This window comes from Vigna angularis, chromosome 4, assembly GCF_016808095.1.
Source record: "Vigna angularis cultivar LongXiaoDou No.4 chromosome 4, ASM1680809v1, whole genome shotgun sequence".
Lineage (NCBI taxonomy): Eukaryota > Viridiplantae > Streptophyta > Magnoliopsida > Fabales > Fabaceae > Vigna > Vigna angularis.
In genome coordinates, this window is record NC_068973.1 from 5,006,446 (window position 1) to 5,031,403 (window position 24,958).

Genomic DNA, 24,958 nt, shown 5'->3' on the forward strand with positions numbered 1-24,958 from the left:
AGGCGCTGGCAAGCGGAGATAGACCCCACTGGCACTCAGTTTTCACAACTGCCGCTATACATGTATGGTAAGCATCCTGATCTCCTCCACCCCCTATTTTTTTGAAAATTTCCCTCTTCATCTTAATATTGACAAATTTTTTGTTTTATTTTTTTTGGAAAGAATACGACTGGGTGATCATGAGGGCGCCAAGGCTGCTGGACTTGTTCCCCGTTCCGATCATCATTGACGACGATAGGGACGAACGACAAATCCCTCCACCCATGCTTCTCACATTCCGGACCAGAGCTCCCTCGACGGAGCTCTCCCTCAGACCACCGCAACCAGCTCGGGAATTTTTTCGCTGAATTTCCTTTTGATTTTATTTTTATATTTTCATGGTCTGTAATATTAACGATCACCAGTGATCGAACCCTGAACAATCTTTTATTTGCTTTTGTTATCTGCTTTATTTTTGTTTTTTATTTGAATTTGTGACTTTGCACTTCTTTGTTATATCTGTTTTTTTTCTTTTTTATGCATTTTTATTTTATTTATCATGATGCCAAGATCGCATGAGTGTATCCGACCTTTACTGTAATTTCCTGCTCCGATGATGAAATGAAATTAGATTTTTATGGTTTTTTTTTTTTCAGTCTAAACAAAAATTTCTAATTTAAACTAAATAATGGAAAACCGGGTTCAACAGAAAATAAATTATTTACAAAGAAAATATGGAAAAAAGACTTCGAATGAAATGAGATCCAAAGCGAACATCATGAGCATGAAAAACAAAATTTTGAAATCATTATGCATATGAGACAAAGCAGAAATGGGAAGAGAGGAACAATGAACTCGTAAAACAATTTGAACAAATTGAAATTTTGATGACTCCCTTTTTTTTTGAAAATTTGTTTTTGTGCAATGAAATCGGACTCAAGTAAAAGCTTTCAAAAACGACTTCCTTTTTTTTTCGAGTTAATTATCTTACTTGCAGTCATCAAATTAGTAATTATTTTCAAAGCTTAGAAAAGTGAGGAATGTAACATATCCGAGGTCTAACTTTGGGATTACATTTTGAATTTTTCTCCCGAGACATCAACGTACGCATGCTTGAAGAGACTCGCAAGTGAAAAATGGGAGTTGTTAGAATGGTTTGGGAGAAAACGGGATAGTCACGCTAATGTCACCTCATACGTTCTGTAAAGTAGACGAGTGCCGAAGCGAAACACGAGGTACCTAAAACGTTTCCCCGATTTGGTATAATGAATATGATGATGAATCCATGATAATTTGTACAAAAACTCAAGTAAGATCAAAGCTGCCCCAGTTTTTTTTATTATTATTTTTTTTTGCATGGGGCTCTGTTTGGAAGAAGTAGTGGGTATGAAAAAGGGAAGGCTAAAAGGATGGCCCCAAATGGGTTCGATATTTTTGTATGCTTCAGGCTAGTTGGCAAGGAAATCCTCTCTTCCTGAGACATTATTCATTTTCATCTCTCACCTCCCCCTCCCCCCTTTTTTTTTATATCACCCTTTCGGGTTTCTGAATCTAAGTGACCTATTCTCCCCTTTTTTTTTCAATGGGTTTAAGGATCAACCTACTAGCGCAAGCGAGAAAACTTCTGGCCAAACCAATTTGCCCCGGGGTGAAGGTTTACTTTGTTACCTAGGGCATTGGCAATATTGTTGGGAGGAATCTTCTATTTTTGAAGGGTGATATTTTTCAAGCACCATGCGCACAAACGTCTCGAGAGAAAGCATCAAATTGTTATTGTTTATTAGACATTTGACCTCGGAAGAGTATGACACTGTAACTTTGCCTTTGATTATTTTTTTCTATTTTCGAAAAACAAGAGTTTGACAATCTGCAAGAAGACAAATGACTCAGGATTTCTTCAATTTTTTTTTTGTTATTAATTTTTTTTTTGACACCCTATTAGGATACGATTTCCAGTAAACCTTGGAGATACCAAGTAATGAAAGTTTACATTAACAGTTCATGGATGAAAGCGTGACATCAATGAGCATAAACCTCATTAAAGCTCGAGCAAAACAACATCAGTTCCGACTTTTACAATAACTTATGCTTTCCCAAATAATCCGAGAGTCATCTTCACTCGTCCATGGCATTTGTAGAGGTGAACTTACGTCTTGCCACAGTGCTGGATTAACTTTCTTCAAACTTTAAACATCCTGAATCAATCAAAGATTGCACTTTACGTTTTAGAGCCTTGCATGCTTCAGTTGAATGTCCACACGTCCCTCCATGATAATCACACCTGGCATTTATGTCATAGCTCCTTGGATACGGAGGTCATATAGGCCTAGTTGGACAAATCTTTATGAGGTTTCTGCGGAGAAGATCTGGTAGTAGCTCTGTATAGGTCATGGGGATAGGAGTGAAGTTGACGCCCTTCTCATCACGATTGTAATTTCTTCGTTCAGTTGCTCGACTAGACCCATAGGAATGCGACATTTGAGGACAGGCAATAAAATGTGAATTAGCTCTTCGTTCTTTGCCTTTCTCACGTCTAGGATCATACTCATTTAAACTTGCTACTAGCTCTGGGCCTAGTGCAAATTTTCCATTTCTTATGCCACTCTCAACCCTCTCTCCAATTACTACTATGTCAGTAAAACTTGAGGAGACTGAGATGCTTAACATGTGCTCATAAAATGGTGGTTGCAGAGTACTCGAAAACGTGGTAGTCATCTCCTTGTCGTTCAGACTCGGTTCTACTTGAGCATCTATCTCTCTCCACCTTTGGGCATATTCTCTGAATGATTCAGATTCTTTCTTCACCATGTTCTGCAATTGTGCTCTGTCAGGTGTCAAATCTTTATCATATCCATACTGCCTTAGGAATGTCTCAACCAGATGCTTCCATGAGTAGATGTGAGTAGTATCTAAGCGCATGTACCAAGTTAGAGTTTCGTCAATTAAACTTTCTTGGAAGAAGTGAATCAAAAGTTTTTCATCGTGGGCATAAGCTGCCATTTTCCTGCAGTACATGCTTATGTGGCCCCTCGGGCAAGTATTTCCCCGATATTTCTCAAACTCTGGCAACATGAACTTTGGAGGTATCACCACGTCAGGAACCAAACATAGTTTTTTAGCATCTCCAAATTCAAAACTTCCTTCACCCTCTATGGCTCTCAACCTCTTCTCAGGGACTTCTAATCTGCTCTTATCGTCCTTAAAATCTGCTGGTGTAATGACACAAGATGGAGACTTCGTCTCAGGTTCTTTTTCATTATCATGCTCTCAATACCTAGTTGGATCGTCTGCCTAGGAATTGTAAAAGTGGTTGCCCCAGGCTCGTCTTCTACTTCAGCTGCATTACCTTCGGCCTTTTGAGTGTCAAGATGTCTCGAGTCCACTCCTGAGGGTGGAGTATAATTCGGGGGAAGACCATAGGAAGGGAAAGTTTGTGCTTCTGGAACTCCTTGTTGTGATCGTTGTGTGCATAAACATCCAGGACTTTGTAAGGCATCCAGGGTCTTTAGGACCTGTCTCATTTGTTCCTTCAGCTGTCGGATATCGGCCTTCATTCCCTCTTGAACTTCTACTTGGTTCTCCATGATTTTGCCACTGGTTCGTGTCCTTTAGGGTGTCTTAGATGCTTAGCTGTATTTTTTTTGTGAAACAAATTAAGAAAAAAGAAAAATAAAAATAAAAAAGAAAAGAAAAGAAAACATAGTTCAAATTCTCTAGTCAGAAACTACAAAGCTGTGAAAATATTTGCCCCGGTATAATTTTGGAAATTAACACGAAACAGAGTCAATAAGGCGATTCATCATTCAGAAATCTCCAAAATGCGAGACATAGGAATTCTTGGTCAACCATCGCAGGCTTTAGTCATCACATTCTTCATTTGTCTGATCAGTTTCTTGCAGCAATTGAGGAATGTTTCAATCCCCTTAGGCGGGTTGATGATTGACATTACAGACCCAGCATCAGCTAATAGCCTAGGAACATTTTCAATGACTTAATTGATGAGGAAAGATAATTGTGAGAGACTTCTCTTCCAACTCTTCGTAACTTGTCCTTCTTCAACGACATATTCCTTCATCTGACTCATCAATCTTTTATGTCCCCTTTTTTTAGTTGACGCCAACATTCCTTCTAGTTTTGTCACTGCTGCTTCTATCCACTGCTCATCATTTTGAAATTTCTTCTCACAAGTTGGGTAGGGGAAATTAATCTGAATTACAACTTGACTGTCTTAACCCTTTATGTGATTCATTGGCTAAGGGAAACTTCCACTAACAGTCCATGACCTTGGGCCTTTCTTTGAAGCGAACAACATTTCCCCGAGTGTCTTTAACTTGATGAAATATTTCAGCAAAAGATTCATGCCTCATATGATCTGCAATGTGGCGAGAGATGCAGGCGTTAGCGATCCTCTCAGGATACTCAAATTATTTTTTGCGCTAACATAGGATTGCAATTAATACACCACCTAATACCCATGAGGGGTACATTAGGATACCTCCTGCAATGATATGTAGTCTGATTTATGCTGCCAAGGGACACACCATTTATCTTGTTCTTCGTTTAAACTTGCACAAAGTTGCGCTCATTCATTTGCTCTTTTCACATGTAATTCACAAGGAACAGCCTAAGACAAGCGCAAAAGTGCCTAAAAGTCACTTCTTTTTCCAATGGTGACCCATGTTCACCTGACTGAGTACCTGTGATGGACTTTTTGTACAAAATCCAATTTTCTCTCGGGTAATCGTTTACAATGTCCTTGTAATCGATTACATACTACAATAATTCGTCCATGGGGTACAGGGAATTTAAGGCGTCTCCAGTCTCACGAGAAATGAACCACAAATACACCACTGGTAGACAACATAACATCTTTCCCTCTTTAAGTTCGTAACAACGATTAAGGGTCCCATAAACTTCAGCCAGGACGGGACATGGGTATATTGCCCGATTTAGTTGTATAGAGCTTTGGCCTCAAGACTTGCATTTAATATTTTCCCAAATTCTTCCCCTCTGACAAACTCACCAAATTCTTATACCCCTTGACTCAAATTCCATGTTAATTTCCATTTTTAGCTTAAGGGCCTTAATCACAACTTTATAATTTTTGACTAGAATCCACAAAATGTGACAAGACTATGAAGAAAAACAATGAGCGAAGAAAAAGGAAAAAGCAAAAGAAAGAAAGAAAAAAAAAAGATAAAGAGATATGATGATATGTACAAGGTGCGTGATTTTTATTAAGCAAACATGAGGGTTATAAGAATACACATTTCTCCCTTTTGTGCCTTATCAAAGGTTGGATGACTGAAGTTCTAAGGCCAAATATATGCACTCACAAGGATAGCTCCCTAATGCTTAAATCAGGCCACCAGAGCTATGGCTCTTTTCACTGTTTCTCCACAACATTCAAAGTAATCAACTAGATGTGGAGACCCAAATGAAGAGAACAGACTCTGGCTGGGGTTCTCACGATAGCCAAACAGGAAGTATGTCCCAAATGACACCGCTACACAACCCCTCTATTTCTAAGTTGCGCTCAGACCCGGGTATAGGGCCCCACTCACGATATGCATATTGTGTGTGTGTGAAGGGAGAATGCAATTGTACACCCCAAACCCTCACCTGCAAAACAACCAGAAAATTCCCAGGCAGATATAACATGTTTTTCTACCCTAGGGTTCAATATAATCAAAACAAACACACATACAATTATGACAAATATCAAATAAGGATAAAGAAAAAAAAGGGAAGAAGAACACAAAGAAAAACCACATTGAATTCGCACATCTAATTAAATGGCCTGACTCTCCTCACGTCCCCAGTGGAGTCGCCATCTGTCGCAACCGGAATCGCGACGGGACGACGATCCAATAAAAAAGAATAAATATTGAAAAGAGATTTTGGAGTCGCCACCATAGTTTATTCTGGAAAACTACGGAAAAAAACCATAAAATGATAAGGCATGGTCAAATTGAACCAGATTCTTGGTTCGGGAGTCGGTTACGTGTAGGGAAGGTATTAGCACCCTACAACGCCTGCCCTAAGGCAGTACCTTTAACTAAATGTGCGAATGTGGATGTGGTTTTCAAAGTATTTAACTTCCCCTTAAAATAAAACTCTAAAGAAACAAACAATATTTTTTAGTTTTTTGGGCCCGACAAGGATCGACCTTGCTCCTACGTATTCTCATTCAGAATGAGAAATCAGGGTTCCGTAGTTCATTTGAAAACTGTTTGAGATGTTTGTTTGGAAATTTGTTTGAGAACTTGTTATGGATAATTTGGATTTTTGGGAGAATGAGCCTGACAAGGACTGGCCTTGCTCCTACGTATCTCCACTTTTGATGGAGAATCAAGGATCACGTAGTTCTGCAAGGCGATATTGTTTGTAGTTTGAAAAATAGATGTTTTTTTAGTTTTTGAAGATTTTATATTTTTTGTATTTTTTATTTAGGAGAATGAAAAGGTTTTTAGCACAAGGACGATGCGTGCGATCACACATGTGCCTAAACCTTTGAAACGTATTTTTGACGTTTTTTGAAGAAAGAGAAAAGGTTTTGGGCACAAGGACGATGCGTGCGATCACACATGTGTCTAAACCTTTAAAACATATTTTTGGGATTTTGAAAAAAGGAAAAGGTTTTTAGCACAAGGACGATGCGTACGATCACACATGTGCCTAAACCTTTGAAACATATTTTTTTGGCATTTTTTGAAGAAAGAGAAAAGGTTTTTTTAGCACAAGGACGATGCGTACGATCACACATGTGCTTAAACCTTTGAAACGTATTTTTGGTATTTTTTGAAGAAAGAGAAAAAGTTTTTGGCACAAGGACGATGCGTGCGATCACACATGTGCCTAAACCTTTAAAACATATTTTTGTAATTTTTAATTTATCTTTTAATTTTGTATTTTTCTTTTTGTCTTTTGTTTTATTTTTATTTTTACTTTTTTTAATTTTTTTTTATGAACAAATCTGACAAAATATAAGATACAATATACAAGTGAGGTATCATACAAAGGGTTACATACAGTAAAAAAAACTAACAATCAAACAAGTAATAAAAATAAAGAAATAAAGGCTTAAAAATAAAGCGAGAGAATCAAACCAACAAGAATAGGAGTGCATAGATGAAAACCAGTGTTGCGTGCGGAGTAAAATTGGAGCCCCCTTAGTTTGGGCCAAAATCGCTCTTTCCAACTTTTGTATCTGTTAGGAGTGAAAGGATGAAACTGGTGGTGTATCCTGAAATGTGTGAGCCCAATTCTTCTTTCTTTTTTATTTTTGTTAGCAAGAATGGGCTTAAGCCAAATGAAATGGAGGTATGAAAATGAAAATGACGGGGTGCGTGAAGGAGGAAAATACTTTTTTTTGTTTTGTTTCAATTTCATTTTATATTTTTTTTGTTATTATTTTTTTATTTTGTTGTTTATGTGGATTTGGCCCAAGGGGTGCTGCCACCTCCTCCCATTTGTGCTAAACGAGACCAAAGTCTCATTTCCTCTTCATTTGAATCCAAAGGTAGCTGAGCTCCTCCACGTACAACCAAACTTCCGCCCGAACGGCAGCCGCGAGCCACGGTCCATGACGACGTTCGTTGTCGGAGCCATTGCCGATGGAGGCGAAAGCTCTCCTCTTCCGCTGCTCGCTGTACCGCGATCTGGACACGCTCTCGCAGCCACCAACGATGCCGGCCATCCGCTGCGTCAGCTGCTGCAACCACCAAGCCGGGGTCGTCGCTTCTTCGATTCAGTCTGGCGCGCCACTGCTTCTCCGATCCAGCTACCACGCCGCAAATGACCACCGAGTCACTGCCTCTCTGGACCAGCCACCACATCACGCCGCCCCGATCCGGCCAGCATCATTGCTTCCTCCCTCCTTCTCTTCTTTGTTTCGAAATTGGTAACCCAGGGAGGGGTAAACACTGGATTAGTTCTGCTCTGTGTATTGATTTGTGTATTGATTTGGGTGTTTGGATTAATTCTCTTTACTTGCAGGGAAACGACTTTGGGGATTTTGGTACTACAAGTGAGGGTTAATGATGATGGGTGTTCCCGATGGTTGTGGGATAAGGGGTAAGGATGAAGAGATGATGCTGGAGGTGGTATATGGATGAAGATGATATTAAGATGATGAAGATTGGGGAAATGGCCGTGAGGTAAAATGAAGGTGACGATGTTAGGTTGATGGAGGGGAATAGAGGTTGGAAAATGATGAGAGTCGGATGATGATGGCCTCAAGTAGCCGTGGGTATGCCCCGATTGATAGATTTCCCTCTGCTTAAATTGGCAAAAGAACGCAAATTGTCGGCGGGTTTCATTGGCTCATAAGTGTCGGCTGTAAGGATGGCCGAGAGATGTTTATGGGTTAGGATGAAGATTGGTCAGAGTGTAGAATGATGGGTCTCCCCAGTAGCTGTGTTTTTCTTCCTCCCCCTCTCTTGTGAATTATGTAGGCTTTAACACAGTAAGAGGTGAGAGTGTCGGTAGCTGTGATTGGAGGATTGGTAAAGGTAGAAATTTGTAAACTGTTCTCCATGTGATACCTCAAATGGTATATATAAAATTAGATGGTATCTGTCAGCTTCGATTGCTTCCTGTTGATCTGATTCAGGCTTTTTGTGAAGGATTAAGTTAATTGGTGGAAGAGGAGAAATGAAAGTATGGTTGGAAAACTTAGTGGGCGGCTAGGAAAAGAAAGTGATTAACTGAAGAGAACAATGAATGGCTGGCACGTTGGAGAATAATTGGAAAGGAGCAATGTCTAAAGGTGCAATAGGAAGATTATCAACAGAAGACACATTGGAATCTTAATTCAAATAAAATCACTACCAAATTAAATCATATTAATCAAAATCAACTAATTCCATAAATAAAACAAATTAAGATAAATAAAACTAAAATAGAAATAAAAATCATAAAATAAAGTAAGTTTTAAAACAAACAAAATTAACTAAAACTAAAAACAAATAACAGAAACAAGATCACATGAAATCACATACAATAAAATTACATGAAATAAATCCAAATAAGGAAGACAAAATCAAATAAAGTAAATTTGAAACAAATCAAATAAAATTAAACCGCATTAAACCAAATCAAATAAAATTACATGCTATCCACAAAATAAATATCAAATCAAATCATTCCATAAATAAAGAAAAAACGTAAAAAAAAAATCTAAGATCACATAAAAATACAAATAAAATTAAATAAAATTAGACCCAATTAAACAACATAACATAAAATATAATTAAAAAAAAATCACATAAAACCAAATAAAATAAAATCATATAAGATCTAACAAAATAAAATTAAATCATATAAAATAAAATCTCATCAAAATAAAATCAATTCAAACATAATAATCGATAAAACCAAGTGAAATAAAATGAAGTAAACATCATAAAAAGGAAAGAAGTATATATTTTTTATTAAAAATTACCAGGACAAAATTGGGTGTTAACAGCTGCCCCTCTTTACTTAGATTTTACTGGATGATATGAAAATTTACTATTTACATATTATCGTAGTAAAAGATAAGTAAAGATAGAAACACTAATTTTGTTCGGGTCTCAAAATGAAATAGACGAAAAGAAACAACAATAAGATTTCAATAAAGTGCACGGTAAATGAGAGATTGAGGTGTAACAACCTCGTGGAGGGTCCACTAATGCTACAGATGCAGTGAATGAGGAAATATATTTTTTTAATTTTTTTTTTGAAAGTAAATTTATTAATCAATCCGGACGAAATTGAGTGTTGCCCCTCTTTACTTAGATTTTACTAGATCATATGATAAACAAAGTTTTCATATTATCAGAGTAAAAGATAAGTAAAGATAGAAATATTAATTTCGTTCGGATTTCAAAATACACAAGGAAAAACAGAGAATTTTCAATGAAAAAGAATCAGGAACAAACAGGGAATTTTTCATTTTTTTTGAATTAATTAAAATTTTTTTGTTTTTTTTTTCAAATAAAATGAACAAGATTAAATGAATGAGAAATTTGAATTTGATTGGGTTCGACCATTGCCATGCAGAGGGTCGTTTGAAAAAATTAAAATATGTACCTGACCATTGCCATGCAGAGGGTCGAGACAAAATAAAACTGAAAACTGCTTTCGACCATTATCTTGCAGATGGCCGAGATAAAATGGAACTGAAAAAGTGTTTTCGACCATTATCTTGCAGATGGCCAAAATAAAACAAGAGAAAAGTGCACTCGACCATTATCTTGCAGATGGCCAAGAAAAAAAAAAATTAAACTGAAAGTGCTTTCGATCATTATCTTGCAGATGGCCGAGATAAAACAAAACAAAAAAGTGCGCTCGACCATTATCTAGCAGATGGCCGAGATAAAACAAAAGAAAAGTACGCTCGACCATTATCTAGCAGATGGCCGAGATAAAACAAAACTGAAAAGTGCGCTCGACCATTATCTAGCAGATGGCCGAGATAAAACAAGAGAAAAGTGCTTTCGACCATTATCTAGCAGATGGCCGAGATAAAACAAAACTGAAAAGTGCGCTCGACCATTATCTTGCAGATGGCCGAGATAAAACAAGAGAAAAGTGCTTTCGACCATTATCTAGCAGATGGCCGAGATAAAACTAAAAGAAAAGTGCACTCGACCATTATCTTGCAGATGGCCGAGATAAAACAAAAGAAAAGTGCTTTCGACCATTATCTAGCAGATGGCCGAGATAAAACTGAAATTGCTTTCGACCATTATCTTGCAGAAGGCCGAGATAAAAAAGAGAAAAGTGCTTTCGACCATTATCTAGCAGATGGCCGAGATAAAATGGAATTGAAAAAGTGCGCTCGACCATTATCTAGCAGATGGCCGAGATAAAACAAAATTGAAAAGTGCGTCCGACCATTATCTTGCAGATGGCCGAGATAAAATAAAACTGGAAAGTGTTTTCGACCATTTTCTTGCAGATGACCGAGATAAAATGGTAGAGGGAAAAATGTTTGATTGCTTTGAATTTGAAAATTGGAATTGGTTGAAATTTTGAGAAAATTTTTTGATTTTTGATTTTGATTTTTGATTTTTTTTTCTTTGAAAATTTTGAAATTAAGAAACAAGGTGTTGCATTTTTGTACAAGTATATGGAATCTTGATATGCAAGAGAAACTTGGTTGATGAAAATTTTGAAATTTAGAGAAGAAAACTTTGATGAATGTTGATTTTTTGTCTTTTTTTGAAAGAAGAAAATTTGGTGAAAGTACGTAATTTTGAAATTGGAGGAGAAAACTTTGATGCATGTTGAATATTTTTGTCTTTTTGAAGGAAGGAAATTTGATGAATATACATGGAGGCAAATTCAAAGTTTGATGAAAATATGTACATGATGTATGGGTAGATTATGAAACTATGACATTTTTTTTAGAGTCAATTTGTTTCCTTTAAAATCATCCAATTTATGATGATCTAGATCTCCAATTTCCTTTCAATGGATGTCCAATTCTAAAGTCAATTGTTCAAAATGAAGCTTGTGTGCTATGCATTTCTTGACGAGATACTAGTGTGTACATGCTTGATATCAGGGGTTGGAAAAATATGTGGAGGATGATTGGAAGGATTTGGAGAGTACCGGGATGGCTACTTGAGCCTCTTACTCCTTAAAACGGCTACAAAGGCCAATGTGAGGTAGTAGATACCCAGAAGCTGCTCTGGAACATGGTAGAAGTATTGGTATGGACACATGTATCTGAAATGAGAGGGAATAAGTCAGGAATCAGGGAGTGAAAATATCATGTGTGATTTGCAAATTGCCCCAATTTTGGTGGTTTTAGACTTTGAAGTTCGGGGCGAACCAAGATCATGCAAGGCCCAACAAGGGATGCCCCAGTCTTTGTATGAACTTTGAATATTCAGATGAAAAAAGTTTGAGATTTAACAAAGTTGCTCAATACTCTAAATGGGCCGAAGCATATGAAAGACACGCCTTGGTTTTGGGTATGAGTCAATTAAGCGAGGTTCAAAAAGAAGTTTCCCCCCACTCTGGGTTTACGAATGATAAGATGGACTCAAAATCATACAAAGCCCTAAAGTGTCTGCCCCTGTTTTGAGGGTGGATCCATGAGTTTCAGTGCAGACAAATCTGAGAGGCCCAACAAGGGATGCCTCGGTCTTGGTACGAACTTTGAATATACAGATGCAACAAATGTGAGACTAACAAAGTTGACCATATCTTGGAAGGGCCAAAACACATGAAATAAAGTTGCCCAAAATTGTCCCCTAGTTTGGGAATTGGGGGAAGAGTTTGAATGGGATTTGAATGTGTTCATGAATTTGTGATGAATATGGAAAGGATTGGCTTGAAAAGATTGCCCCAATTGGCTTGATTTTCCTTTGTATAATCTTGATTAACAGGGAGTTCCCTTCTTCCGAGGACATTTTTCTTTTTTTCATCATTTTTTTAATTGCATTGTTAGTCATTTTGTCTTGCCTCAAAATTAAGCTTTATGAAAATTTAAGCAACCATTATTCAATCTGTGTGGACTTTTATTGGGCTTGTAATGTGGCTTGGGCTAAGGGGTATTGAAGGAAAGGATATAAAGGCCCAAATAAATGTTTGTGGGTACTTTTGAAAAACAGGAGTTACCATCTACACTTGTATCAACTATTTGTCAAATCTGTTTTGACTTCCCTTGCTAATTTGCAAACTTCACTCTTTGTTTGTCATCACTTTGTGACTCTTTTCAATTTTTGCTTTGCTTTTGCTGAATTCTCTTCATTTGATCACTAAGTGTGTTCTTCTTGCAATTTGAGTCGACTTCTACTGTGATGGTAACTCTTGTTTGGGTAAAATTTTGAAAAGAAAATTTCTTATTGGCTCAAATTTGGTATCAAAGGATATATTTTTGTTTGTTTTTTTTTTTGGATGGAGAAAAATGGCCACACATCATTTCAAATTTTGGTTGTTTTATTTTCAAAAGATTAATTAAGAGACAAAGACTAAATGATCTCAACAGAGTCATTTTTCATTCTTTTTCATTTTTTTCATTTTTTTTTACGGATTCCAGGATCTCCCAAATGAAAGCAGTGGAGGTAACGGAAAATCTGCTCCGGAGTAAAACTTGGTGTTTATTATTTGGGCTCAAGGACATGATTGGGCCAATCTCTTGGTATAGTGAGGGCTAAAGGATGATGTTTTCAAGCGATGCACACACAAATATCTCTTAAGAATATGTGATTTGATCATTTGATTCCAGGAGATTATGACATCCATTATACTTATTTTTTTTTTAAATCTCATAAAATGGATGATTTGCATCGAAAATAATTGACTCAACTTTTGCGTATTTTTTTTTTGGTTTTATGCATGAAGAAAAGTAATATGAAATGAAAATGATGATGCTAGTTGAAAAACAGATTTTTTTATTATTTTTGTTTTTGTATTTTTTTTTTGAAAATTGGGCTTTACGGACCAGCCTAGAAACTGGACCTTGCGGGCCGATATGGGAAATAGGCTTTGTGAGCCATTGGGGAAATTGGGATTTCTTGGCCAATGGAAACTGGGCCTTGCGGGTCAGCATGGAAGCTGGGCTTTGCAAGCCAGTATGGGAAATGGGCTTTGAGAGCTATTGTGGAAATTGATATTTTTCGGCCATTGTGGAAACTGGGCCTTGCGGGTCAGCATGGGAACTGGGCTTTGCAGGCCAGTATGGAAAATGAACTTTCTGGGCTAATGTGGAAAATGAGCTTGGGAACCAGTGCGGAAACTAGGCTTGGTGAGCAATGCAAAAATTGATATGAGAAAACTTGATTTAGAAAAAACGTTTGAAAAATAAAAATGTTTTTTTTTGTTTTATTCATTTACATAATGTAAAAAAACATTAAACATATTAGAAAAAAGTTTTTGTGTTTTTTATCTTTTAGAAATAGAAATTAATTTGAAATATGCATGTAATGGGCCGAGTTGGGCCAAAAAACGTTTGAAAACCTGAGGAGAAGTAACAAAAGGAAGTTGGACTTACCAGACACATTGACCCAATGGATCAGATGACCTGAGCCGTGTGAACTTGACACAAGAAGATGACCAAGAAAACATTTTTTTTTCAAAGTTTACGGAACAAGCTAAAAGAAATTCATTCTTTTTAATTTTGTGTTATGAAAGGATTTCACAAGATTGGAGTAAAGACAAATTTGCAACACCACTAGACTCAATGGGCCCAACACTATTCCTCTTTTACAACCATGACAAAATCTTCAGACAAAGGTCTGAATTCCATTATTTTTTATTTTTTTTTTGCACAAATACTTGTTCACACAAATGAAAAGGGAAATTATGAAATGAAAACACAAAATCTACATAAACATGCATCTTTTATTTTTTCAGAAATTCAGATGCACTGGTTCAAGAGAAACCACATATGACAAAGGGCCTAATGGGCTCAAAAACTGTTCATCTTTCATTCTCAGATTTTTTTTTAAAAAAAATTCAAAGAAAATCACACAGGACAATTTGAACAAATGTACTAAACATCATTCAACAGCAAAAATGTGAAAACAAAATATTTTTGACATATTTTCAAAAGAAGTAGACTCTGAGAGAAAAACCACGAAGGCCATTGGGCTTAATGAGCTCAAGCTCTGTTCCCTTTTTTTTCTTTATTTCTTTTTAGATTTATTCAAAATGCAGAAGAAGAAGGAATAAAAATCAAACAAAATGGTGTGATGTGAAATTACAAACATGCCAAAACAATTCTTCACTCAAATTTATATTTCAGAAAGAATTGGGTTCAAAGAAGGCTAACATGGTAATGAGGCCCAATGAACCTGAAAAATGTCCTTTATCAAGCAAATGAAAAACAATTTTGAACACTTCAAATTTTACAACACTCCAATTATTATTTTTTTGAAAATTTTCCATTTATCATATTTTTGATTTTTTTGTTTTATTATTTTTTTTTGGTGAAATCGGATCATCTAAGAAGTCTTGAATTGGGCCGGATCGACCCAACAAAACCATACCCGTTTTCAGATTTTCAAAATTTTTTTTTTGAACTCAGAAAGCAATCAGACCGACACCAGACGGTTGCAGCGACCGGAACTGTAGCCACAATGGATTTGCTCAGCTATAAAACAGGTATCCCTTCGGGGTCGAGCGACATTTTCTGATTTCGCTCTCTCTCTCTATCCTTCTCTTTCTCCCTCTTCTCTCTCTCCTCTCTCTTCCTTGAGTGTCTGGACTTCTGCGAGGCTCCTCCGTCCCCGCCTTCCACAGCGTCCGTGCCTTCCGAGGAGCTTCCGTGTGCCTTCCACTTCCAGGTAAGTCCTCTGAGCTCTTCGATCTTCTTTATTTCCTTTAAGTTTTTCCTTTTTGTTTTCCTTCCTTCCATCCTTCCTTCTCTGCTTTTCTGTTCTTTCGATCTTTCTTTCTCTGTTTTTTTCGTTTTTCTTTTCCTTTACGATTTCTGGTTTATTTTTTACTCTCTAGCTTTCTGCATCTGCCTTCCTTTCTTGTTCCTTTTTTTGTTTTTTCTTTTCTGCTTTCCTTTCCTGCAAGCTCTTTATTTTCTTCTGCTTTCTGCTTTGTCTGCTTTTATTTCCGTCTTGCTCTTCTTTGCTTTTCTTTCTGAGTCTTCTTTCTTCCTCTTTTTTTTTTTAAAATTTAAAAACTTAAAACACTTAAAAACACAACTGTCTTAAACTTAAGGGGTATATAGGCTGGAAACCAGACGTTTATCTCCCTTCGATTGAAGGTATGGCAGAGACAATCGGGTAGAACAACGCCACGTACCCCATAAAAACAGAAAACTTAAAAAGAGAATTTTAATTGTATGAACCGGACATGGACAAATGGACAAGGACAAAAGGACATAGATCCGTTTAGGACCCTCTTGCAAGGACCGTGAAACAGATCCGAGACCAGACACTGAAATAACAAAGACCGACCGGACAAGATAAACTTAAAAGGAAACAAAAACACATAAAGAAAACACTGAAAAAAACTTTTTGTTTTATGCTTTTGTTATGTTCTTGTTCTTTTTATTTTTTATATATTTTGTTTTGTTTCAGAAAACTTAGAGAGGAAAGATGAGCGAGATGGAGATGGAGAGGTACACCAGTCAGCGGTGGCGACCTACTGACGATCAGGTCAGAATGATGACCCACATCTACAATTACGGGGTCACACATCCTAGCAGAGCTCAAGTCGTTGAGATTGCATCTCGACTAAGGGCTTTCGGAGAAGCCAGTGAATACAATGTGCACTGCTGGTTTAACAACCACGGCAATCGGGTCAGGCGCTGGCAAGCGGAGATAGACCCCACTGGCACTCAGTTTTCACAACTGCCGCTATACATGTATGGTAAGCATCCTGATCTCCTCCACCCCCTATTTTTTTGAAAATTTCCCTCTTCATCTTAATATTGACAAATTTTTTGTTTTATTTTTTTTGGAAAGAATACGACTGGGTGATCATGAGGGCGCCAAGGCTGCTGGACTTGTTCCCCGTTCCGATCATCATTGACGACGATAGGGACGAACGACAAATCCCTCCACCCATGCTTCTCACATTCCGGACCAGAGCTCCCTCGACGGAGCTCTCCCTCAGACCACCGCAACCAGCTCGGGAATTTTTTCGCTGAATTTCCTTTTGATTTTATTTTTATATTTTCATGGTCTGTAATATTAACGATCACCAGTGATCGAACCCTGAACAATCTTTTATTTGCTTTTGTTATCTGCTTTATTTTTGTTTTTTATTTGAATTTGTGACTTTGCACTTCTTTGTTATATCTGTTTTTTTTCTTTTTTATGCATTTTTATTTTATTTATCATGATGCCAAGATCGCATGAGTGTATCCGACCTTTACTGTAATTTCCTGCTCCGATGATGAAATGAAATTAGATTTTTATGGTTTTTTTTTTTTCAGTATAAACAAAAATTTCTAATTTAAACTAAATAATGGAAAACCGGGTTCAACAGAAAATAAATTATTTACAAAGAAAATATGGAAAAAAGACTTCGAATGAAATGAGATCCAAAGCGAACATCATGAGCATGAAAAACAAAATTTTGAAATCATTATGCATATGAGACAAAGCAGAAATGGGAAGAGAGGAACAATGAACTCGTAAAACAATTTGAACAAATTGAAATTTTGATGACTCCCTTTTTTTTTGAAAATTTGTTTTTGTGCAATGAAATCGGACTCAAGTAAAAGCTTTCAAAAACGACTTCCTTTTTTTTTCGAGTTAATTATCTTACTTGCAGTCATCAAATTAGTAATTATTTTCAAAGCTTAGAAAAGTGAGGAATGTAACATATCCGAGGTCTAACTTTGGGATTACATTTTGAATTTTTCTCCCGAGACATCAACGTACGCATGCTTGAAGAGACTCGCAAGTGAAAAATGGGAGTTGTTAGAATGGTTTGGGAGAAAACGGGATAGTCACGCTAATGTCACCTCATACGTTCTGTAAAGTAGACGAGTGCCGAAGCGAAACACGAGGTACCTAAAACGTTTCCCCGATTTGGTATAATGAATATGATGATGAATCCATGATAATTTGTACAAAAACTCAAGTAAGATCAAAGCTGCCCCAGTTTTTTTTATTATTATTTTTTTTTGCATGGGGCTCTGTTTGGAAGAAGTAGTGGGTATGAAAAAGGGAAGGCTAAAAGGATGGCCCCAAATGGGTTCGATATTTTTGTATGCTTTAGGCTAGTTGGCAAGGAAATCCTCTCTTCCTGAGACATTATTCATTTTCATCTCTCACCTCCCCCTCCCCCCCTTTTTTTTTATATCACCCTTTCGGGTTTCTGAATCTAAGTGACCTATTCTCCCCTTTTTTTTTCAATGGGTTTAAGGATCAACCTACTAGCGCAAGCGAGAAAACTTCTGGCCAAACCAATTTGCCCCGGGGTGAAGGTTTACTTTGTTACCTAGGGCATTGGCAATATTGTTGGGAGGAATCTTCTATTTTTGAAGGGTGATATTTTTCAAGCACCATGCGCACAAACGTCTCGAGAGAAAGCATCAAATTGTTATTGTTTATTAGACATTTGACCTCGGAAGAGTATGACACTGTAACTTTGCCTTTGATTATTTTTTTCTATTTTCGAAAAACAAGAGTTTGACAATCTGCAAGAAGACAAATGACTCAGGATTTCTTCAATTTTTTTTTTGTTATTAATTTTTTTTTTTGACACCCTATTAGGATACGATTTCCAGTAAACCTTGGAGATACCAAGTAATGAAAGTTTACATTAACAGTTCATGGATGAAAGCGTGACATCAATGAGCATAAACCTCATTAAAGCTCGAGCAAAACAACATCAGTTCCGACTTTTACAATAACTTATGCTTTCCCAAATAATCCGAGAGTCATCTTCACTCGTCCATGGCATTTGTAGAGGTGAACTTACGTCTTGCCACAGTGCTGGATTAACTTTCTTCAAACTTTAAACATCCTGAATCAATCAAAGATTGCACTTTACGTTTTAGAGCCTTGCATGCTTCAGTTGAATGTCCACACGTCCCTCCATGATAATCACACCTGGCATTTATGTCATAGCTCCTTGGATACGGAGGTCATATAGGCCTAGTTGGACAAATCTTTATGAGGTTTCTGCGGAGAAGATCTGGTAGTAGCTCTGTATAGGTCATGGGGATAGGAGTGAAGTTGACGCCCTTCTCATCACGATTGTAATTTCTTCGTTCAGTTGCTCGACTAGACCCATAGGAATGCGACATTTGAGGACAGGCAATAAAATGTGAATTAGCTCTTCGTTCTTTGCCTTTCTCACGTCTAGGATCATACTCATTTAAACTTGCTACTAGCTCTGGGCCTAGTGCAAATTTTCCATTTCTTATGCCACTCTCAACCCTCTCTCCAATTACTACTATGTCAGTAAAACTTGAGGAGACTGAGATGCTTAACATGTGCTCATAAAATGGTGGTTGCAGAGTACTCGAAAACGTGGTAGTCATCTCCTTGTCGTTCAGACTCGGTTCTACTTGAGCATCTATCTCTCTCCACCTTTGGGCATATTCTCTGAATGATTCAGATTCTTTCTTCACCATGTTCTGCAATTGTGCTCTGTCAGGTGTCAAATCTTTATCATATCCATACTGCCTTAGGAATGTCTCAACCAGATGCTTCCATGAGTAGATGTGAGTAGTATCTAAGCGCATGTACCAAGTTAGAGTTTCGTCAATTAAACTTTCTTGGAAGAAGTGAATCAAAAGTTTTTCATCGTGGGCATAAGCTGCCATTTTCCTGCAGTACATGCTTATGTGGCCCCTCGGGCAAGTATTTCCCCGATATTTCTCAAACTCTGGCAACATGAACTTTGGAGGTATCACCACGTCAGGAACCAAACATAGTTTTTTAGCATCTCCAAATTCAAAACTTCCTTCACCCTCTATGGCTCTCAACCTCTTCTCAAGGACTTCTAATCTGCTCTTATCGTCCTTAAAATCTGCTGGTGTAATGACACAAGATGGAGACTTCGTCTCAGGTTCTTTTTCATTATCATGCTCTCAATACCTAGTTGGATCGTCTGCCTAGGAATTGTAAAAGTGGTTGCCCCAGGCTCGTCTTCTACTTCAGCTGCATTACCTTCGGCCTTTTGAGTGTCAAGATGTCTCGAGTCCACTCCTGAGGGTGGAGTATAATTCGGGGGAAGACCATAGGAAGGGAAAGTTTGTGCTTCTGGAACTCCTTGTTGTGATCGTTGTGTGCATAAACATCCAGGACTTTGTAAGGCATCCAGGGTCTTTAGGACCTGTCTCATTTGTTCCTTCAGCTGTCGGATATCGGCCTTCATTCCCTCTTGAACTTCTACTTGGTTCTCCATGATTTTGCCACTGGTTCGTGTCCTTTAGGGTGTCTTAGATGCTTAGCTGTATTTTTTTTGTGAAACAAATTAAGAAAAAAGAAAAATAAAAATAAAAAAGAAAAGAAAAGAAAACATAGTTCAAATTCTCTAGTCAGAAACTACAAAGCTGTGAAAATATTTGCCCCGGTATAATTTTGGAAATTAACACGAAACAGAGTCAATAAGGCGATTCATCATTCAGAAATCTCCAAAATGCGAGACATAGGAATTCTTGGTCAACCATCGCAGGCTTTAGTCATCACATTCTTCATTTGTCTGATCAGTTTCTTGCAGCAATTGAGGAATGTTTCAATCCCCTTAGGCGGGTTGATGATTGACATTACAGACCCAGCATCAGCTAATAGCCTAGGAACATTTTCAATGACTTAATTGATGAGGAAAGATAATTGTGAGAGACTTCTCTTCCAACTCTTCGTAACTTGTCCTTCTTCAACGACATATTCCTTCATCTGACTCATCAATCTTTTATGTCCCCTTTTTTTAGTTGACGCCAACATTCCTTCTAGTTTTGTCACTGCTGCTTCTATCCACTGCTCATCATTTTGAAATTTCTTCTCACAAGTTGGGTAGGGGAAATTAATCTGAATTACAACTTGACTGTCTTAACCCTTTATGTGATTCATTGGCTAAGGGAAACTTCCACTAACAGTCCATGACCTTGGGCCTTTCTTTGAAGCGAACAACATTTCCCCGAGTGTCTTTAACTTGATGAAATATTTCAGCAAAAGATTCATGCCTCATATGATCTGCAATGTGGCGAGAGATGCAGGCGTTAGCGATCCTCTCAGGATACTCAAATTATTTTTTGCGCTAACATATGATTGCAATTAATACACCACCTAATACCCATGAGGGGTACATTAGGATACCTCCTGCAATGATATGTAGTCTGATTTATGCTGCCAAGGGACACACCATTTATCTTGTTCTTCGTTTAAACTTGCACAAAGTTGCGCTCATTCATTTGCTCTTTTCACATGTAATTCACAAGGAACAGCCTAAGACAAGCGCAAAAGTGCCTAAAAGTCACTTCTTTTTCCAATGGTGACCCATGTTCACCTGACTGAGTACCTGTGATGGACTTTTTGTACAAAATCCAATTTTCTCTCGGGTAATCGTTTACAATGTCCTTGTAATCGATTACATACTACAATAATTCGTCCATGGGGTACAGGGAATTTAAGGCGTCTCCAGTCTCACGAGAAATGAACCACAAATACACCACTGGTAGACAACATAACATCTTTCCCTCTTTAAGTTCGTAACAACGATTAAGGGTCCCATAAACTTCAGCCAGGACGGGACATGGGTATATTGCCCGATTTAGTTGTATAGAGCTTTGGCCTCAAGACTTGCATTTAATATTTTCCCAAATTCTTCCCCTCTGACAAACTCACCAAATTCTTATACCCCTTGACTCAAATTCCATGTTAATTTCCATTTTTAGCTTAAGGGCCTTAATCACAACTTTATAATTTTTGACTAGAATCCACAAAATGTGACAAGACTATGAAGAAAAACAATGAGCGAAGAAAAAGGAAAAAGCAAAAGAAAGAAAGAAAAAAAAAAGATAAAGAGATATGGTGATATGTACAAGGTGCGTGATTTTTATTAAGCAAACATGAGGGTTATAAGAATACACATTTCTCCCTTTTGTGCCTTATCAAAGGTTGGATGACTGAAGTTCTAAGGCCAAATATATGCACTCACAAGGATAGCTCCCTAATGCTTAAATCAGGCCACCAGAGCTATGGCTCTTTTCACTGTTTCTCCACAACATTCAAAGTAATCAACTAGATGTGGAGACCCAAATGAAGAGAACAGACTCTGGCTGGGGTTCTCACGATAGCCAAACAGGAAGTATGTCCCAAATGACACCGCTACACAACCCCTCTATTTCTAAGTTGCGCTCAGACCCGGGTATAGGGCCCCACTCACGATATGCATATTGTGTGTGTGTGAAGGGAGAATGCAATTGTACACCCCAAACCCTCACCTGCAAAACAACCAGAAAATTCCCAGGCAGATATAACATGTTTTTCTACCCTAGGGTTCAATATAATCAAAACAAACACACATACAATTATGACAAATATCAAATAAGGATAAAGAAAAAAAAAGGGAAGAAGAACACAAAGAAAAACCACATTGAATTCGCACATCTAATTAAATGGCCTGACTCTCCTCACGTCCCCAGTGGAGTCGCCATCTGTCGCAACCGGAATCGCGACGGGACGACGATCCAATAAAAAAGAATAAATATTGAAAAGAGATTTTGGAGTCGCCACCATAGTTTATTCTGGAAAACTACGGAAAAAAACCATAAAATGATAAGGCATGGTCAAATTGAACCAGATTCTTGGTTCGGGAGTCGGTTACGTGTAGGGAAGGTATTAGCACCCTACAACGCCTGCCCTAAGGCAGTACCTTTAACTAAATGTGCGAATGTGGATGTGGTTTTCAAAGTATTTAACTTCCCCTTAAAATAAAACTCTAAAGAAACAAACAATATTTTTTAGTTTTTTGGGCCCGACAAGGATCGACCTTGCTCCTACGTATTCTCATTCAGAATGAGAAATCAGGGTTCCGTAGTTCATTTGAAAACTGTTTGAGATGTTTGTTTGGAAATTTGTTTGAGAACTTGTTATGGATAATTTGGATTTTTGGGAGAATGAGCCTGACAAGGACTGGCCTTGCTCCTACGTATCTCCACTTTTGATGGAGAATCAAGGATCACGTAGTTCTGCAAGGCGATATTGTTTGTAGTTTGAAAAATAGATGTTTTTTTAGTTTTTGAAGATTTTATATTTTTTGTATTTTTTATTTAGGAGAATGAAAAGGTTTTTAGCACAAGGACGATGCGTGCGATCACACATGTGCCTAAACCTTTGAAACGTATTTTTGACGTTTTTTGAAGAAAGAGAAAAGGTTTTGGGCACAAGGACGATGCGTGCGATCACACATGTGTCTAAACCTTTAAAACATATTTTTGGGATTTTGAAAAAAGGAAAAGGTTTTTAGCACAAGGACGATGCGTACGATCACACATGTGCCTAAACCTTTGAAACATATTTTTTTGGCATTTTTTGAAGAAAGAGAAAAGGTTTTTTTAGCACAAGGACGATGCGTACGATCACACATGTGCTTAAACCTTTGAAACGTATTTTTGGTATTTTTTGAAGAAAGAGAAAAAGTTTTTGGCACAAGGACGATGCGTGCGATCACACATGTGCCTAAACCTTTAAAACATATTTTTGTAATTTTTAATTTATCTTTTAATTTTGTATTTTTCTTTTTGTCTTTTGTTTTATTTTTATTTTTACTTTTTTTAATTTTTTTTTATGAACAAATCTGACAAAATATAAGATACAATATACAAGTGAGGTATCATACAAAGGGTTACATACAGTAAAAAAAACTAACAATCAAACAAGTAATAAAAATAAAGAAATAAAGGCTTAAAAATAAAGCGAGAGAATCAAACCAACAAGAATAGGAGTGCATAGATGAAAACCAGTGTTGCGTGCGGAGTAAAATTGGAGCCCCCTTAGTTTGGGCCAAAATCGCTCTTTCCAACTTTTGTATCTGTTAGGAGTGAAAGGATGAAACTGGTGGTGTATCCTGAAATGTGTGAGCCCAATTCTTCTTTCTTTTTTATTTTTGTTAGCAAGAATGGGCTTAAGCCAAATGAAATGGAGGTATGAAAATGAAAATGACGGGGTGCGTGAAGGAGGAAAATACTTTTTTTTGTTTTGTTTCAATTTCATTTTATATTTTTTTTGTTATTATTTTTTTATTTTGTTGTTTATGTGGATCTGGCCCAAGGGGTGCTGCCACCTCCTCCCATTTGTGCTAAACGAGACCAAAGTCTCATTTCCTCTTCATTTGAATCCAAAGGTAGCTGAGCTCCTCCACGTACAACCAAACTTCCGCCCGAACGGCAGCCGCGAGCCACGGTCCATGACGACGTTCGTTGTCGGAGCCATTGCCGATGGAGGCGAAAGCTCTCCTCTTCCGCTGCTCGCTGTACCGCGATCTGGACACGCTCTCGCAGCCACCAACGATGCCGGCCATCCGCTGCGTCAGCTGCTGCAACCACCAAGCCGGGGTCGTCGCTTCTTCGATTCAGTCTGGCGCGCCACTGCTTCTCCGATCCAGCTACCACGCCGCAAATGACCACCGAGTCACTGCCTCTCTGGACCAGCCACCACATCACGCCGCCCCGATCCGGCCAGCATCATTGCTTCCTCCCTCCTTCTCTTCTTTGTTTCGAAATTGGTAACCCAGGGAGGGGTAAACACTGGATTAGTTCTGCTCTGTGTATTGATTTGTGTATTGATTTGGGTGTTTGGATTAATTCTCTTTACTTGCAGGGAAACGACTTTGGGGATTTTGGTACTACAAGTGAGGGTTAATGATGATGGGTGTTCCCGATGGTTGTGGGATAAGGGGTAAGGATGAAGAGATGATGCTGGAGGTGGTATATGGATGAAGATGATATTAAGATGATGAAGATTGGGGAAATGGCCGTGAGGTAAAATGAAGGTGACGATGTTAGGTTGATGGAGGGGAATAGAGGTTGGAAAATGATGAGAGTCGGATGATGATGGCCTCAAGTAGCCGTGGGTATGCCCCGATTGATAGATTTCCCTCTGCTTAAATTGGCAAAAGAACGCAAATTGTCGGCGGGTTTCATTGGCTCATAAGTGTCGGCTGTAAGGATGGCCGAGAGATGTTTATGGGTTAGGATGAAGATTGGTCAGAGTGTAGAATGATGGGTCTCCCCAGTAGCTGTGTTTTTCTTCCTCCCCCTCTCTTGTGAATTATGTAGGCTTTAACACAGTAAGAGGTGAGAGTGTCGGTAGCTGTGATTGGAGGATTGGTAAAGGTAGAAATTTGTAAACTGTTCTCCATGTGATACCTCAAATGGTATATATAAAATTAGATGGTATCTGTCAGCTTCGATTGCTTCCTGTTGATCTGATTCAGGCTTTTTGTGAAGGATTAAGTTAATTGGTGGAAGAGGAGAAATGAAAGTATGGTTGGAAAACTTAGTGGGCGGCTAGGAAAAGAAAGTGATTAACTGAAGAGAACAATGAATGGCTGGCACGTT

General features: G+C 37.8%; 2 protein-coding genes across 2 annotated transcripts; both read right to left on the reverse strand.

Annotated features, from left to right (window-relative positions):
• Positions 1-2,295: 2,295 nt before the first annotated feature.
• Positions 2,296-3,563, reverse strand: LOC128196150 (uncharacterized). Its single transcript, XM_052876097.1, has 2 exons — positions 3,254-3,563; positions 2,296-3,185 (listed from the first exon to the last, which is right to left on the reverse strand). Exons 1-2 carry the CDS (start codon positions 3,561-3,563, stop codon positions 2,296-2,298), a joined length of 1,200 nt encoding a protein of 399 aa, XP_052732057.1.
• A 14,972-nt stretch (positions 3,564-18,535) lies between these two features.
• Positions 18,536-19,803, reverse strand: LOC128196151 (uncharacterized). The gene is made up of 2 exons (XM_052876098.1): positions 19,494-19,803; positions 18,536-19,425 (listed from the first exon to the last, which is right to left on the reverse strand). The coding sequence occupies exons 1-2, from the start codon at positions 19,801-19,803 to the stop codon at positions 18,536-18,538; spliced, it is 1,200 nt and encodes a 399-aa protein (XP_052732058.1).
• Positions 19,804-24,958: the final 5,155 nt, after the last annotated feature.

Bases quoted from the DNA above. Each gene is read 5' to 3' on its own strand.
- LOC128196150 (XM_052876097.1), bottom strand. From the start codon at position 3,563: ATGGAGAACCAAGTAGAAGTTCAAGAGGGAATGAAGGCCGATATCCGA. The intron at 3,186-3,253 runs GTATTGAGAGCA...TTACACCAGCAG, and splicing joins TAGGCAGACGATCCAACTAG to ATTTTAAGGACGATAAGAGC.
- LOC128196151 (XM_052876098.1), bottom strand. From the start codon at position 19,803: ATGGAGAACCAAGTAGAAGTTCAAGAGGGAATGAAGGCCGATATCCGA. The intron at 19,426-19,493 runs GTATTGAGAGCA...TTACACCAGCAG, and splicing joins TAGGCAGACGATCCAACTAG to ATTTTAAGGACGATAAGAGC.